Source organism: Diceros bicornis, chromosome 1, assembly GCF_020826845.1.
Source record: "Diceros bicornis minor isolate mBicDic1 chromosome 1, mDicBic1.mat.cur, whole genome shotgun sequence".
NCBI classification, from domain to species: Eukaryota; Metazoa; Chordata; class Mammalia; order Perissodactyla; family Rhinocerotidae; genus Diceros; species Diceros bicornis.
In genome coordinates, this window is record NC_080740.1 from 60,106,955 (window position 1) to 60,123,060 (window position 16,106).

A 16,106-nucleotide genomic window follows, 5' to 3' on the forward strand; every position below is an offset into this window, starting at 1 on the left:
TTTTATTTGAAAATATTAGATTTAATAGAAAATATCACATTGTAAACAAGTCCACTGATCCGTTAGCTTAAAACAGAATGACGGCACAATCATGTATAAAAGCTAAAGACAAAACGCTGGTACCAAACACAGCACTTAAAGAGAGGCCTGAGCCAGACTCTGAAAGATCTTTCCCAGAAACAGAGGCGGCAGCAGCTTCCAATAGGCGCAAAAACAGGGAGGAGGCAGCATCCACTCCACGAAGGCTTAGGAGAGTCAAAGGGACGCAGAGCAATAGACTCATCTTGTGAACAAGGAGGGAAGGACAAAGGTGCAAAAGGGCTGTATTTCCTGATGTTCTGGGAACAACAGACCACACTACATGAACCTGAGAGGGTCAGAAGGCAGGGTACTTTAAGTGGGGAAAGTTGAGGCAACTTCAGAAGCTCATGTATTGTGACTAAACTCATAATTGAGCTGCCTGCCTTGGCCCCCATCACCTTGGCTGAACACAACACTGAAATCACGGCTGCTGCCCCAGTGGACCTCCTACTTATTAATGAGTATGTAAAAGAGAGGAGCCACAGGGAGACCTTAGAACAAAAACACAGGGCTCTGGTGGGACAAGGGTTTCTGCCTTCCTCCCAGTGCCAGAGGGTCCCTGAGGGAGAGGAGTTTGACGTGCCAGGTCCCCCTGGAGGCTCTGAGTTTATCAGCAAAAACTCTAGCTCCACCCGCCCAAATCCTCCCCCAAGGAGTCCTCTGAGTTCACAGAAAGGTCAACTAAGAGAGCAGAAAAAAACAATTGGGGAAAGTAAGGGATAGTTTTCTTTCCATGGCACTGGTTACTGACCAGAGGGGCTGCTTAATTACATTGATTGTAGACACTGAGAGAGTTTGTTCCTTATTAAGAAGTGATTCTCAGATAAGGGGCAGGCCTGCTCAAGAGGGGCTCTCAAGCCACTCCAAAACGGTTTTGTCCGATATACACAGCCCCTAACTCCCTCCCAATTGAGAATCAGTGCATGTAATAATAGAAATTCCTCACGGGAGTGTGTTGTACACGTGAACAGTGTCAGAGGCAGAACAAAAAGTTAAAACACCTAATCTGTGTGGGGCAGACATCCAAATTATGGAGTGATTTTTTTTTTTTTTTTCTGATTAAGAGTTAAGTCATTCTCCCTGTAGCTAAACTCTATGACTAGGCTCCACACTGCATAGCCAAGAACAGTAAGTTCACCCATTTATCTGGAGTAACCATACTGGATTAAAGAAATACAATTCTGTCCTAAAGACAATTTCCAGAGAGACCGACCTGTCCCAATGAGGTACTTGACACTAGGATTAGCACAGGCTAATCACTGTATGGTTTCTTGGAAGACTGGCTTTTCTCTGTTTCTTTCTCTTTGATACTGTACAAGGGGTCCACCAACTTGTTATGAACAAGCATTAAACCTACAAAACATTAAAAACACAAAGTAGTTAATGCAGGTAGAGGCAAAGTTCCATGATTATCAACAATAACATTCAGGAGCTCTCAAATTTTGTCCTAGAACTGATACTCATCACTTTTTCTCTGTGGCCCCAAATGATAAACACCCTAAGTGCAGAAAAAGAATTTGTTATTCCCAATGAATGCTAGAATCCATGGGACTTCTATAAATTCAATCTCTAGGAGAGTTTCCCATTAAAAGGTTAATCTTTTCAGCAAAGAATAAATTCCTAATTGGCCTGCTCAGTAAATGAGGATTTTCACATAGGTTTGCATAAAGCAGTGTGTGTCCTTTTTAAGTAGAAGAAAATAAGATCCTCATGTGGGTTCAGGGCCTTGCCTAGAGAGGAAAGGCCTGTATGAGATCTGGAAAGAAAAAAACCTGAGGCTCAGTATCACTGCGAGATCAGCACATAGCCCTTGGGCTACAACTTGTTTCATTTTCTTTCCTCTTCCTGAGAGCAAACAGGTCTCTAGAAATGGACCCTTGCAGTCATGGATGGAAGAGAAATGACTGTGTGTTCTGAGATAGGAGGGTTTGATTTTTATTAAAATGGCCCGAGCATGCAAGCTAGATTCACTTCTCACTCCTGGCACACCCTGACCTTGGCCACCTACTCCCAGAGCCACCCTCCCTCACCTTTGAAATACTTGACGGTCTTCACTTTCAGCTCCAGGGTGGCATCCTCATCACACACAAACACCGTGCAGGGATGCTGCTGGAAGGCAGACACAGTCCACATGTGGTTCACTCCCTCCTCGATGGCCTTGTACAGAGCAAACGCCTTGTGAGCACCTGTGATGAGGATCATCACCTGGGGATCAGAAAACAAGCCCGTGACGGAGGGGAAGGAGGGGCAGAACTGAGAGTGCAGACAATTGATTTCGAGTCTGGCCACCCCAAACGATTCTAAGGACTATTGTTTTTATGTACCATTGTAAGTCGTCAGCATGTGACATACTGTGCTCTATGTGGTTTATCCCATGAACAGCCTGAGCTAGGAAGCATCATTATCCCCATGTTCTATGATAAAGAAACAGGCTGGCGGGGGGAGGGTGATGGTGAAGTAACTTGCTCCAGGTTGTTTCTGACCGAAAGTCCATGCTCCTGACCACCCCATGGTAGTGCCTCCCAGCACCTTTGATGATGGCTGTGAAAGTGCCCTGTCAACAGACGTGCCATGTAAAGGCCCACACCTCTTATCCCAACAGTTCTAACACTGGGTCCCAGGGGGTCCTAGGCTGGGTGCGTTTTCATAATCACAATCTGAAAAAGAGGGGTCCCAATCTGCACTACCTACAAGGAGGCCTTGGAAGCAATGGTGCGAGTTCTCTGTGTGGCCCCTAAGGTCGATCCCAACAAGGGTGCCCCACAGTCTGGTTGCTTTCAGTGCAGAGTATTAAACCTACTAATGTGACTTGGGGTAATGTTTTTTTGTTTAAATAAAACAAAGGCACAGACTCCCTTCAACAATTAAAATTTTCAAGAACATAAGTACTGGAAAGTGACCGTAAAGAACTCAGCTCTGAAGATTTCCTTTCACTGTAATTCACTTGTACCATAGAGCTGTGAACAGGATTTACTGGTCCTTTCTTAAAAGATGAGAAAACAGGCAGAGAGAGAATGTGACTCTTTGTTCAGGACCCCAGAACTCATTCTAGAAAAGAGAATTTCCTGATTTCCAGCCCCAGGTCCTTTCCCAGATCACGATACCCTCACACCACAGGGAGGGCCCTCGGACCCTAGTGTTCACAAGCTGCAAGGCCAAGAGCAGCAGAGCAGCCTCCCTAGTCCTGATACAAGGTTACCCAACAGAAGGGTGGTGCCATCGCTCATTTCACAAAAGCTCACTTTAGAAAGGGAACCATGGGGCCGGCCCGGTGGTGCAAGTGGTTAAGTGTACGCGCTCCACTGCGGCGGCCCGGGGTTCACCGGTTCAGATCCCGGCGCGCACCGACGCACCGCTTGTTAAGCCATGCTGTGGTGGCGTCCCATATAAAGTAGAGGAAGATGGGCATGGATGTTAGCCCAGGGCCAGTCTTCCTCAGCAAAAAAAAAAAAAAAAGAAGAAGAAGAAGAAGATTGGCTTGGATGTAAGCTCAGGGCCGGTCCTCCTCACAAAAAAAAAAAAGAAAGAAAGGGAACCGTTTTCACTGTTTGTTGACAGACTTGGGCAAAGAAATTTGAAGCTAAAATGTCTGTGGCTGCTTCCCATTGGATATACTCCAGAAAGGAAGAGAAAATGCTTCTAATGAAAGTAAGGAAATTGGAACCACAAAAAATTCATGATACCCAACTTTCTAGGGAAAAACTTACTAAATTCAGTCAAGAGACTTATATTTCAATCACACTTCTCCACATTCATGAATGCCTGAGCACAGGGCTATAACCACAAGTATCCTGGGGCTGCAGGGGGATTCCCTTCAAACAGTGACCTCTACCAACTGCGGGGAACCAGAGGGTCCCTCTCAGAGCCTGGGGAGGTGCAAATTCACAGTCTGGCATTAGTGGTGTGGGGCTCCTCTCTGCCTATGAGAAGCTCCAAAGGCATACGTAAGCAGAGGCCAGAGAGCCTGCGGCCTCCCGGGCAGTCAGCGCTCAAAGGAGTCATCTCACACTGGGGACAATGGTTACCTCCAAAAGCAAGGAGGAACAGTGATAGGGTCAGTTGGAATTTTAGCCTTATTTATAATGTCTTCATTTTTAATAAAAATGTATTCAGGTGGTACCTGTATATTTAAAATTAACAACAAAAAGACAAGTCCAAGCTCCCACTGAAGGCCTTTGGACCCCTTGTGCACTTACCTCTCTAGCATCCATGACAGTGCCCACGCCCACCGTCAGGGCCATGGTGGGCACCTTGGCAAGATCCCCGTCGAAGAACCGGGCATTGGCCAGGATGGTGTCCATGGCCAGCGTCTTCACACGGGTCCTGGACACCAGACTGGAGCCCGGCTCGTTGAAGGCAATGTGTCCGTCAGGGCCGATGCCTGCCCAGGAGAGAGAGCCAGGGCAGCCCTGTCAGTCCCAGGGGTCCAACTTCAAGAATGGACACTCTCTCTTTCCCCACCTGGGGTCTGTCAAATCCTTGAAAACTGTGTCTCTTTTCTCAGTCACCCCTGGGTGGGTACACTTTGAGCATATGATCTTCCCCTCTCCTCAGCTCCTGCCCATTGCTGTCTGAGGCACACACAGCCACTGTTAACTTGCTACCACCCTCAAAAAGCTAAGTAAGAAGGCCACCAAATAGCTTCTGCCTCCCCAGATCATCGAAGTCTAACTTCTCTCTCTCCTGCCTGTATCAGGGTCCTGCTGCTGGGACAGAGTTGCAGTGAATAAAACACACACAGGGCCTGGATGGGGCTGCTAAGGTCATAAAATCTCAGAACACAAGTGCTCCGAGCTGCCTCCTCGCCACGTTGAAGTAGAGAGGAGTTAAATCTAGAGCAGTAAAAGACAGTCCAATTTCACCCCCTTTGGGTGACCTCCTACCTACCAGACCAGGTAGGAACAAGAGCACAAATCCGAGAGGGAGACACCTAGGTCCCCACCCTCTTTCTGCTGCTCCAGCCCGCTGACCTTGGGCAAGTCACAAAACTTCTCTGGGGTTCAACAGGCTACCTATGGTGTGCAGGGGCTGACTGTGGAATCTTCTCAACTATACGAGTCTGTGATTGTAAATGTTTAGATAAGTTCCATAAAAGCTTAAGACTGCGGAACAGAGAGAACCTCAGAGTCCAAATCCAAACCTCTCAATTTACAGACAACACATCAAAGTGCAGGAAGAGATGTCCAAGACCATACAGTTACTGAACAGCAGAGGCAGGGCAGGGAGCTAGGGCTCCCACTCTCTGCCTTTCCAGGATAATAAATGACCACCACATCATAGCACAGAGAGAGGAAGCTGTCGGGAGACAGACATGGGTCTTGTCCTGCTTCCCATGTGTTCTGACCACCCCGAGTCTGGCTTGGACACATGCTGCAGAGTGTCAAGCTCACCTCCAACAAACAGCTCAATCCCGCCCGCAGCCTTGATCTTCTCTTCAAAGGCGTCACACTCAGCCTGCAGGTCAGCTGCATTCCCATCCAGAATGTGGGTGTTTTCTGGGTGAATGTCAATGTGCTTGAAGAAGTTGTTCCACATGAAAGAATGGTAACTCTCCGGGTGGTCTCGAGGAAGGCCTGTGGGGCCATGGCCATGCTCAGTCATTCCCAGGCTGAGCCAGAGCCTTCCTCTCAAGGAGGATGCCATGATACCCCCAGACCCCCAGAGACACTCGCAGGGGAATGCTCATCAGGAAGTCTTGGGCACCAGCCCTCTGACTCCCAGCCACTCGGGATAGCCTGAGCTGGCATCCCTAAGTGTCCACCACCACCACCTATGACCACGGGACTGAGCCAGAGAGCTTCATACCACAGGCCTGAGGAATCCCCTCATTCTGATCTCCTTTTCACAAGGAAATGACCATAAGCTGGAGGCCGGGGTCACTCTGGGCCTCTGGAGGTGGCCTAGCTACCTGTCAGTAGGGCTGGGCCCATCTGGGAAAGGAAGCAAGCACACTCCTTACCCTGTGCCTCCAACCCCACCATTCACCCCCAGTTATACCCCCACTCAGCCTGAACCCCAAATTGAACACCAGGTGGTTGGAGAGAATTATCTCAGGGCTTCCCAAAAAGAATTTTTTTCAGCCAAGAAGAAAAAGAATGTTTAAAGTGAATGTTTAATGTTAAACGTTAAGAATGGTTAATGTCAGGGGCCGGCCCCGTGGCATAGCGGTTAAGTGCACGTGCTCCGCTGCTGGTGGCCCCGGGTTCGGATCCTGGGCGCGCACCGACGCACTGCCTGTCAGGCCATGCTGTGGCAGCGTCCCATATAAAGTGGAGGAAGATGGGCACAGATGTTAGCTCAGGGACAGTCATCCTCAGCAAAAAGAGGAGGATTGGCATGGATGTTAGCTCAGGACTGATCTTCCTCACCAAAAAAAAAAAGAATGTTTAATGTCAGCCTTAAAAAGGAAGGAAATTCTGACACATGCTACAACATGGATGAATCCTGAGGGCATTTTGTTAAGTGAAATAGCCAGTCACAAGAAGACAAATACTATATGATTCCACCTATATGAGGTATCTAAAGTATCAAATTCATAAAAAAAAATTTAAAAAAATGGTGGTTTCCAGCAGTTGCGGGTATGGGAATGGGGGTTGGTGTTTAATGCATAGAGAATTTCAGTTTTGCAAGATGAAAAGAATTCTGGAGATTGGTCGCACAACAATGTGAGTGTATTTAGTGCTGCTGAACTGTACATGTAAAAATGGTTAAAGTGATAAATTTTATGTTATGTGTATTTTACAATTTTTTTAAAAAAAGAATGTTTAAAGTGAAGCCATTACAAAATGACGGTGGAAGTGGGAGGTGACAGAAGACCCAGGTGTAGCTTTTCAGCAGTGGAAAGGACACGGGTCTCAGTGCCCCTCCCAGTGTACCCAGCAGAAAAGGGCACTGGAGGATGAGCACTGGAGAGCAAGTCCAGACACAGACACTGGGGGACACACCCCAGCCACGACACCATTTGCAACCATTTGTTCCAGAAAGAAACTACATGGAGTTAAGGGGGAGGCAGAGGAGAAGGAGGTACTCGAGTATTAACTGCTTGCTCTCTACGAGAGGCTTCCACATCTGCTACATCATTTAATGCTTACAGCCTGTGAGATCAGCTTCATTAGCCCCATTTTATAGCCCCAAGGCGTGGAAAAGACAGGTATTGCTAATTGAGCCTATCACCAAGCATCACTGGTTCCCTGACACGTCCCCATTCCTCTCCAGGGCCGAGCCTCTGAAGGGAGGAGTACGACCCTCCTGGAATCAGGTAAGGACCTTGAGAGAGAAAGACTCACCCACATACTCGTCCATGTTGAAGGTCTTGACGTATTTGAAGGACAGGTCTCCATTCTTATAGTACTCAATGAGCTTCTTGTAGCAGCCAAGTGGGGTGCTCCCTGCAAGAGAGGACACAGCCATGAATGCCCTTCAGCCCCCCAGCTCCTGGAAGCCCAGAGGGCGCCCAGGAATGAGGCAGGGCTGCTCCACAAGGAGAACCTGTCAGATCTGGGAGAAACAAGTCAGATCTGAAGTCCTACCCCAATGCTGCAATCCTAACTGCCATCATTGCTGGTTTAAGCCTGTTTCCCCACTGACTGTAAGCTCCAGGAGGACAGGCTGTGTTTCTCTCATTCACCGCTGAGTGCCCAGCGCCAGCACACTGAAATGACTGTGATAGGACCTGAGTGACCATCAGACTTAATTACTGACATGATTTTCCCTGAGAAACTACTATGTGCGAGGCACAGGCCACGTGATGGGGATGCAGAGGAGAGAGAGACAGAGCAGCCACCCTGGAAGAGCTCCCTGTCTAGGAGTGGGGACAGGAAGCAGTAACATCAGCTGTGACGGAGGTAAGCACAGGTTCAGGGAGGACCGCCCCCCTCCAGGGGCTAGCAAACTCCCCGGCTGAGTCTCATTAAAAAGTCAATGTCAGAAAACACATAAAAAAGGTAGGACCACTGCAGACTAAAGATTAAAGATGCATGAAGCCTGACTGGACACTGGATTAATTTTCCTTAAAAAGCTATAAAAGATAAATGTGAACAATTAGGAAAAATTTTTTTAATATAGTCTATTATATATATGATATTGTGGAATGATTTTTAATTTTCTTAGGTATGATAAGAGTATTGTGGTTATGTAAGAGAATGTCCTTACTCTGAGGAGATGGTGCTGAAGGATTTAGAGGTAAAGTATCAGGATGTCTGGAACTTACTTTCAGGTGGTTCAGAAAAAAAAAAATGTGTGTGTGTGTGTGTGAGTGTATATAGAGAGAGAACATGAGCCAGGAGAGATGAAGGCAAATTGTTGCAAAATGTTACCAACTGGCGAGTCTAGGTAAATGTACTACTCTTTCAGCTTTTCTGAATATTTGAAATTTTTCAAAATAAAAACATGGAAAGAAAAAAGACTCACTCAGATCAGGTCACTCTTTTCACAACCCACCAACAGGTTCTCATTTCACTCTGAGTAATAACCAGTTATAACAAAGGCTCTATATAACCTAGCCCCTGGCTACCTCTCTCCCCCTTACTCATCCTGCTCCAGGCAATTCCACCTCAGGCCTTTTGCACATGCTGTTAGCTTTGCCAGCAATGTTCTTTCTTCAGGTATCTGCACAGATCACTCTTGCCTCTTTAGGCCTTTACTCAAATGTCCCTTGCTCAGAGAGACCTTCCCTGCCACCACATCCAACACTGCAAGCCCCCCCACCCCTGCCCAAACACTCCCTATCCTCCTTCCCTGCTTTATTTTCCTCCTTCCCTCTTATCACCATCTAATATACTCCATATTTTGCTAATTAATTTGTTTATTATCTGTCTCTCCTACTACAATTAAATCTTCAGGAAGGTGGGAATTTATGTCCTTTTTGTTCATGGTTGCATCCCCAGCACCTAGAACAGCTTGGTATACAGCGGGCATTCAATAAATATCTGCTGAATGAATGACAGTGGCAGTCCCCCTCCCCAAATAATCAGCTTGTCCCTGTGACATGGCCTTAGCCAGGCCTGAGCCACACAGCTTCCCTGTCCCCTTGAGCTTCATATTGTCCATTTTCCAAATTTCTAGGCTTCCCATCAATTCCGTGAGCACCCCAGTATCTGGACAATAAATTCCTTTTTTGCTTAAGTTAGGCAGAGTTGGTTTCTGTGGTTTCCACCCAGAATCCTGACTGGTGCTTCATCTCACAGAAGGAATGTTCCAAGGAACCCAAATGGAAATGCTATGCCGGTTCAAGTAGGACAGTCAGGAAGGGGCCAGGTCTTGGAGGCCCCTAACACCACTCTGAGGAGCTTGGATCTGACTCTGCAGATGATGGGGAACTAGGGAGGGGTTTCAGCAGAGGCTCAGACTCTTACCCAGGGTTACTCCACAGTCAGAAAACAGGATGTTAGTGCAGCCCCCACGTGGCCTGAGACAGCGGTGGTTTCACAGGTACGTGCAGATGCTGATCCCACAAACCTCTAGAGTGAAGGTCACAAACTTCACCTCACAGGCCAGATCGAGCCTGCGGCCTATTTTTGGAGAGCTCCTGTGTTAAGAATGGTCTTTACATTTCTTAAGTTTTTAAAAATCAAAAGAATATTATTTTGTGACATGTGAGAATTATATAAATTTAAACTTCAGCGTCCATAAATAAAGTTTTATTGGCAGATGGCCATGCTCACTCATTTACGCATTGTCCATGGCTGCTTTTGAGCTACGAGGGCAGAGTTAAGTAGTTGCAACAGAGGCTGCAGGGCCAGTGAAGTGTAAAATTCTATTTGGCCATTTACAGAAAAAGTATGAAAACCCCTGCTCTAGTGGACAGGCCATTGGGACAAATCCACCCAACTTCTGAAAGAAATTATCAGGACATTTGCCTTGAGGAGCTGAGGTCAAAATATCCTCCCTATAGGCAACATTCTGACTTTCTCCCCAAAGAAACCAAGCCTGTTTTTCACTTAGGGCCCATGTTTAATTAAGCCTTACAGAAAATGCTTTGAGTGATTATCTTCTCAATTCTCCCAAGGATGGTGCTTAGCCAGTAGCACTCAAATGACAGAAGAGAAATTAATTCGTTACATAAAAGGTATGCCTTAAGGCATCAGGACTTAACTTTGTTAAGGAACCCTGGCTGCCAGGGCTGACTTAGGATGTAGCCTAAAAATCCAGGTCTTTCTCCTAACCAAGATCCCTTCCACTCCAGGATTCTTCAGGAGCAGGCAGCAGCTAAACCAACCCGTAAGGAAACGGGGTCCTCTGTTTTGTACGGCGGGGAAAGGGAAGTTTTCCACTCATAGTACCAGTACCTCAGAGGCCTCCTTAAAGTCCCTTGGCTGAGTGAGCCCACCTACTGGGCCCCTTAGAAGCCCCTAAGGCTCACTCCCCACCCCCCCTCCCCCATGCATGGCACCCTCTCCAGCCCACAACGCACCAGTAGGGAGCCCCAGGGTGAAGTACTTGTCTGGCCCTGGGTTAAACTGGATGATGCGATTCCTGATGTATTTGGCGGCCCACTCGCTGGCCTGAGAATAGTGGTCCAGGATGATGAGCTTCATCTTGTCCTGCAGGGGGCCGGTGACAAAAGGAATCAGGGGTAAGGGGCAGGGAGAAGAGGGTGCAGGTGTTGGCGGAGAGGGGAGAAGCCCTTCTCACCCAGCAATACCCTCTCCCCAAGCTGTCTGAGCCAGGAGGAGGGAGGCCGTATAACTCGCAGTTCACAGAGGAATTAGGCTGGGCCAGGTGCTTCCCCCGCCCACCAGGAGGCGCTGCTGCGGGACCAAAGCGGGTTCTAATTTCGGTTCCTCCATTTACCAACTGCAGGACCTCGGTCAAAGGGCCCAAGTTCTCTAGCCTGTTTTCTCCTACGTGAAAATAGGGGCAATAGTACCCACCTGACAAGTTTCACGATGGTGAACATTAAATGAGAGAATGCATGTAAACCACAGTTAGATTCAATGTGTTGGCTAGTATCGTGTAGCTCGACCCAGCCCTCCCCGCGCTCCCTATTCTCGACCCATGGACTCTTCCTCAGTAGATGATCCTCAGCGTGTGTGGGATCGTCTTGGGCCACCGGAGCAGGTGGGGGCCGTAGGCTTTGCCCGGAGAGGTGTGTTCTCTTTCAGTACTGGAGAGGGGTGCTCCCACAGGCCGGCCTTGCTTTGTGGATCCTCAGTTTCCCCAAAGCACACGGGGTCAAGGTAATCGCCCCGGAAGGAGGCCGTTTGCTCCCCCGGCACTGGTCAGTCAGAGTGGGAAGGCCCGAGGCGGAGGGGCCCGGGTCGGCCGTCCGTGGGGTACAGGAGCGTTTCCCCCACCCCGATGGCGATCATCCCATCGCCCCTCCGGCCCCGCCTGGGGAGGGCGTCCGAGCGGCTCGCCAGGGTCCCGGCTCGGGGGTGCCGGAGGGTGGGGCAGCGACCGGACTCCTGCCCGCGCCCGCCCGCGAGGAGGGTCCCCGCCAGCCCCTCTCGCCCCGCTCCCCACTTACGCGGACACCTCCCGCGGCGGCTGCGGAGAAGGCGCTGGCGGCCCCGCCCCGCGCGGGTCACATGGCGGCGGGTCACGCGGCGCCGCTCGCCTCCCGCGGGGCCCACTCGGCGGGGCTGACTCTGCCCGGCCGGGGGTCACCCATACCCTCGTCTCTTCTCTAGGGCGTGCGGGCCGGAGAACATGCCGTGGGAGACGGGCTCGGAGACTGGCTTCGTGGAGGAGGAGGGAGACCTGGTGGTCCCAGGTCGCCCCCAGGAGTGCAGTCCCCAGGCCCGGGGCTCGGGCTGGGTTCTTAGTGCTGGAGGTGGGGCGGGGGTGGAGGCGTAGAAACGCCGCCACGGAGCCTCCCCGGGTTGGGCCTGGCTCTGCCTTCAGTTTCTTTACTTTTTTAGATGTCATTTATTTACCTAGATATTACGACTTTTTTGTTTTAAATATAATTGGATTTTTTCTGCCTTTTTTTTTTTTTTAAAGATCAACCTTTGCAGCAGTATGTACTAGAGAAAAAGGTACGTCCCTGGTCTCCCCAACTCCCCACCCCAAGATGACCATTGCTAACAGTTTAGACTACATTCTAGATTGTTCTTCCTTGCATACACTTACGTTGTATTCTACAGAAATGGGAAAACACCCCACCTGCGTCCACAGCTGGACAGCCACATTCTGCAGTTCCCGGGGCTGCCTCACCTGTCCCCTCGGGCCCAGCCGCAGCTCCAGACCAGTTGGATGGAGGTGGGCTTAGTCTGGTGAGACCCTGCTGAGACAGACAGGGCGGTGGAGCTAATACCTTCACAGTGGAGGGACGTTCTTTGGCCTCAGTGTTGTGATTTTGTGTGTGGGGTGGTTTTTTTTTAGTTAAGTCAGAAATCTCACCCCAGCATGGGGATTGCAGGTGTTTCACGATAAAGTTGCAACCCCCAGTCTCCAAACACATCAGATAACGTGGGCCTGCTCTGCAGCAGCTGCATTCCGATCTTTCCAGGAAGAGTGACCTCGTGTGACTTTAACTGGGCCTTTTTGGCCGCCTCTGAGTTACCCTTTCTGCAGGGAACCAGTGCCTGGCCTCTGTGAGGCCTGGAAGCACTGAAGTCAGGCAGCCTGGGGGGCTAATCAGAAAGGCCTGGGTTTGACTTCTGGTCCCGCCAATCCTGGGTTCTTGAGTGAGTGACTCAAGCAAATGACTCAACTTCTCCAGCTCTCAATTTTTGTATCGGGAACACGGCAATTGAATGGAAATTCAGTAATACTGACCTCTTGTGGCTGTTAGGAACATTAGATGAACTATTAGGCCAGCCATGATTACCCCTTATTTTCTCCCACCCTCCTTACAGCCCACTCTCTAACCTGGAAATGCTCCTCCCCTAACCGCCTGCCCCCTCTTGCTCCTCAGCTGCATGCCTGGGTTTGAACTGTTACCCACACCCATCCTCCCATCTTGTTTTGGAAATAAAATTGGCTAATTAAAAGAATTGTGAATTAGGGGCCGGCCCCGTGGCTTTGCGGTTAAGTGCATGCTCTCTGCCCCTGGCAGCCCGGGTTCGGATCCCGGGCGCGCACCGATGCACCTCTTGTTCGGCCATGCTGAGGCAGCGTCCCACATACAGCAACTAGAAGGATGTGCAACTATAACACAAATATCTACTGGGGCTTTGGGGAGAAAAAGGGAAAAAAAACAGGAGGATTGGCAATAGATGTTAGCTCAGGGCTGATCTTCCTCACAAAAAAAAAAAGAAGAAGAATTATGAATTCATCCAAGATAGTGAAACACTCTGCAGCTCTGGTGTGAACAGATGTTTTTGTACTCTTGAATATGCTCTTGCTTTGGGCAAACACCCTGCCCGCATACCCAAAAAGTCTTGCTCAGTCCAGGGGGTTCCTGTGGGTTTGGTGGAGCTGGCCCTACCCTTTGACCTAGGATCTAACCAATTAAAGACCTCCATGCCCCTGCCCATGATTGTTTCAGGGCTGGGCAGACATGGAAGATACTAACCCAACAGCCATTCACACTCCCTTTTCACTTGCTGCTTCTCTCTGTAGACGCTGGAAAATCAACTACTCTCCCAGTTTCTCTCAGTTAGGATGTGGCCAGGTAGACTAGTTCTGGCCAGTGAAGTAAAAGGATGGCTTCTGGGAAGATATTTTACTTTCTGAGAAAAGTGACATGTTTGAGAAACAAACTCTCTCTGTTCCTCCCTTTCCTTCCTGCCTTGAAGGCAGATGTGATGCCTGGAGCTGGGGAAGCCATGTTATAACCATGAGACAACAAGCATAAGGTTAGAGTGGAGGACAGAAAGAACTCAAGTCTTTGATATTTGACCAGCGCTGGGCTTCCTACTTCTGGATTTCTTCTAAGTAAATAGTAAATATCCTTATGTTTTAAACTTTAAGCCACTGTTAGTAGAGTTCTCTGTGACTTGAATTTGAAAATATGACTTACTGTTGCAGCAGATAACTCAGATATTCCTCAGGGTTTATGCTGCTATTTTGGGGAGATACATGTCTTTTACTGGGATCTTCAGCTGTAAAATCACAAAAGCTTAGAGCTGCCAGTGAGAAAAGTAGAACCAACAGAAAAGAGATCCAGAGCCCTGATGACATCATTTGGGCCACCCAGATCTAGCCACGTCTGAAGCCAAATATTTACCCTGTTGGGTTTAACAGGTGGGTGAATGAATGAGTGAAAACATAAATAAATATCATTTTTTTCCCTGAGGCTAGTTAGAGAAAATTCTAGAAGAATACTTAGTTATCTATTGTTGCATAAGATTGCCCCAAAGTTTAATATCTGAAAACAGTAATTACAGTAAGGGCTAGAAAGAAATAGTGCTATCAAGCCACGAAAAGACATGGAAGGAAACTTAAATGTGTATCACTAAGTGAGAAGCCAATCTTAAAAGGCTATATAATGTGATATTTCAACTATTTGACATTCTGGGAAAGGTAACACTAGAGAGACAGTAAAAAGATCAGTGGTTGCCAGGAGTTAGAGAGGAGGGAGAGATGAATGGGTGGAGCACAGAGGATTTTTAGGGCAGTGAAACTATTCTGTATGATGCTAAAATGATGGATACATGTCGTTATACGTTTGTCTAAACCCATGGAATGCACAAGAGTGAACTCTAATGTAACCTATGGACTGGGGGGGATTATGATGCATTATGATGTGTTATAACAAATGTACCACTCTGATGGGAGATGGTGATAATGGGGGAGGCTGTGCAAGTGTGGGGACAGGAGGTATATGGGAAATCTCTGTACCTTCCTCTCAATTTTGCTGTGAATCTAAAACTGCTCTTAAAAAAAGTCTTAAAAAACAAAACAACAATAATCTTTTTTTCCCTCTCATGATTTCTGTGTGCTAGATATTCAGAGAAGGTACAGTGGGGATGATGTCAGGAGTCTCAAATGGAAGACTCAAAGGCTGGGGCTGGAATCAGAGGAAGACTCATTTATTCACATGTCTGGCAATTGATACTGGCTGTCAGCTGGAACACACATATGGCCTCTCCTTGTGGCCTGGGCTTCCTCACAACATGGTGGCTGGGTTCCCAGGGCAAGTATAGTGAAAGATAAAGATGGGCTGAGGTTGCATCCTTTTTATGACCTAGCCTCAGAAGTCACATAGCATCACTTCTGCTGAGCCCTGTGTATTGAGGCAGTCACAAGCCCCCACCCAGATTTAAAGAGAGAGAACATAGACCCCATCTTTCTGTGTGAGGAGTGTCAGTACCATTATAAGAAGAGCATGTGAGATGGAATCAATATATAAATATGGCCATCTTTAGAAAATACAATCTGCCACAGACATACACTAAACTATAATTAGGATTTGATCAACTTAATTGATTACCTATTCTGTGCCAGCCACTGTGCTAAAGGTTTTTCAAGTATTATCTCATTGACTCTTTGTAATACATTTTGAAGTAGATGCTGAGTTTATCTCAATTTTACAGACGTTTTTACTTTAGTTTCCTTTGTGAGGTGGGATTATGGGGGAATGTTCACTTTCTGCTTAATATTTATGTGAAATGAATGATATCTGCCTTGAAGAAAAAAAATACACCAAAACTTTACAGACTTTAATCAAGCAATCTTATGCTTCCATCCGGGCCAAGTCAAATGCCACCTGTTCCTCGTGGTCGTCTTTTTCATTAATTTATAAAATATTTATTGAGTCTGTATTATGTGCAGGGCATTATTTTAGGTTCTCGCAAAACAGCAGTGAATAAAACAAAGTCCATGCCCTCATGCACCTCCAGGCTCTAATGATTAAATTTTAATGAATTTTAGTAATTCAGTATGGTAGCCAGCCTCCAAGGTGGCCCCTAATGATTAACACCCTTATGCAGTCCCCTGCTGCAATGGATAGGGATGACCTGTGTAACCAACAGGGTATTGTGAAAATGATGACTGTGTCTTCTGAAGTTAGGTCATAAAAGACACTGCAGCTTCCTCCTTGCTCTCTCTCTCTGGGATCACTTGCTCTGGAGAAGCCGGCTGCCATGTTGTGGGGATGCTCAAGCAGCCTTATGCAAATGAAGTCTCCTTCCAATAGC

General features: G+C 47.9%; 1 protein-coding gene across 3 annotated transcripts; it reads right to left on the reverse strand.

Annotated features, from left to right (window-relative positions):
* GNPDA1 (glucosamine-6-phosphate deaminase 1) lies at positions 1-11,621 on the reverse strand. 3 transcript variants are annotated; one of them, XM_058542942.1, is made up of 8 exons: positions 11,549-11,621; positions 10,493-10,622; positions 7,368-7,469; positions 5,472-5,654; positions 4,278-4,462; positions 2,112-2,286; positions 1,295-1,434; positions 1-367 (listed from the first exon to the last, which is right to left on the reverse strand). In XM_058542942.1, the coding sequence occupies exons 2-7, from the start codon at positions 10,614-10,616 to the stop codon at positions 1,334-1,336; spliced, it is 870 nt and encodes a 289-aa protein (XP_058398925.1). In that variant the 5' UTR covers positions 10,617-10,622; positions 11,549-11,621; the 3' UTR covers positions 1-367; positions 1,295-1,333. The 3 variants fall into 3 exon arrangements, with proteins under 3 accessions (XP_058398925.1, XP_058398911.1, XP_058398917.1); XM_058542928.1 differs by having other exon boundaries at positions 1-1,434; XM_058542934.1 differs by lacking the exon at positions 11,549-11,621 and adding an exon at positions 10,953-10,991 and having other exon boundaries at positions 1-1,434.
* Positions 11,622-16,106: the final 4,485 nt, after the last annotated feature.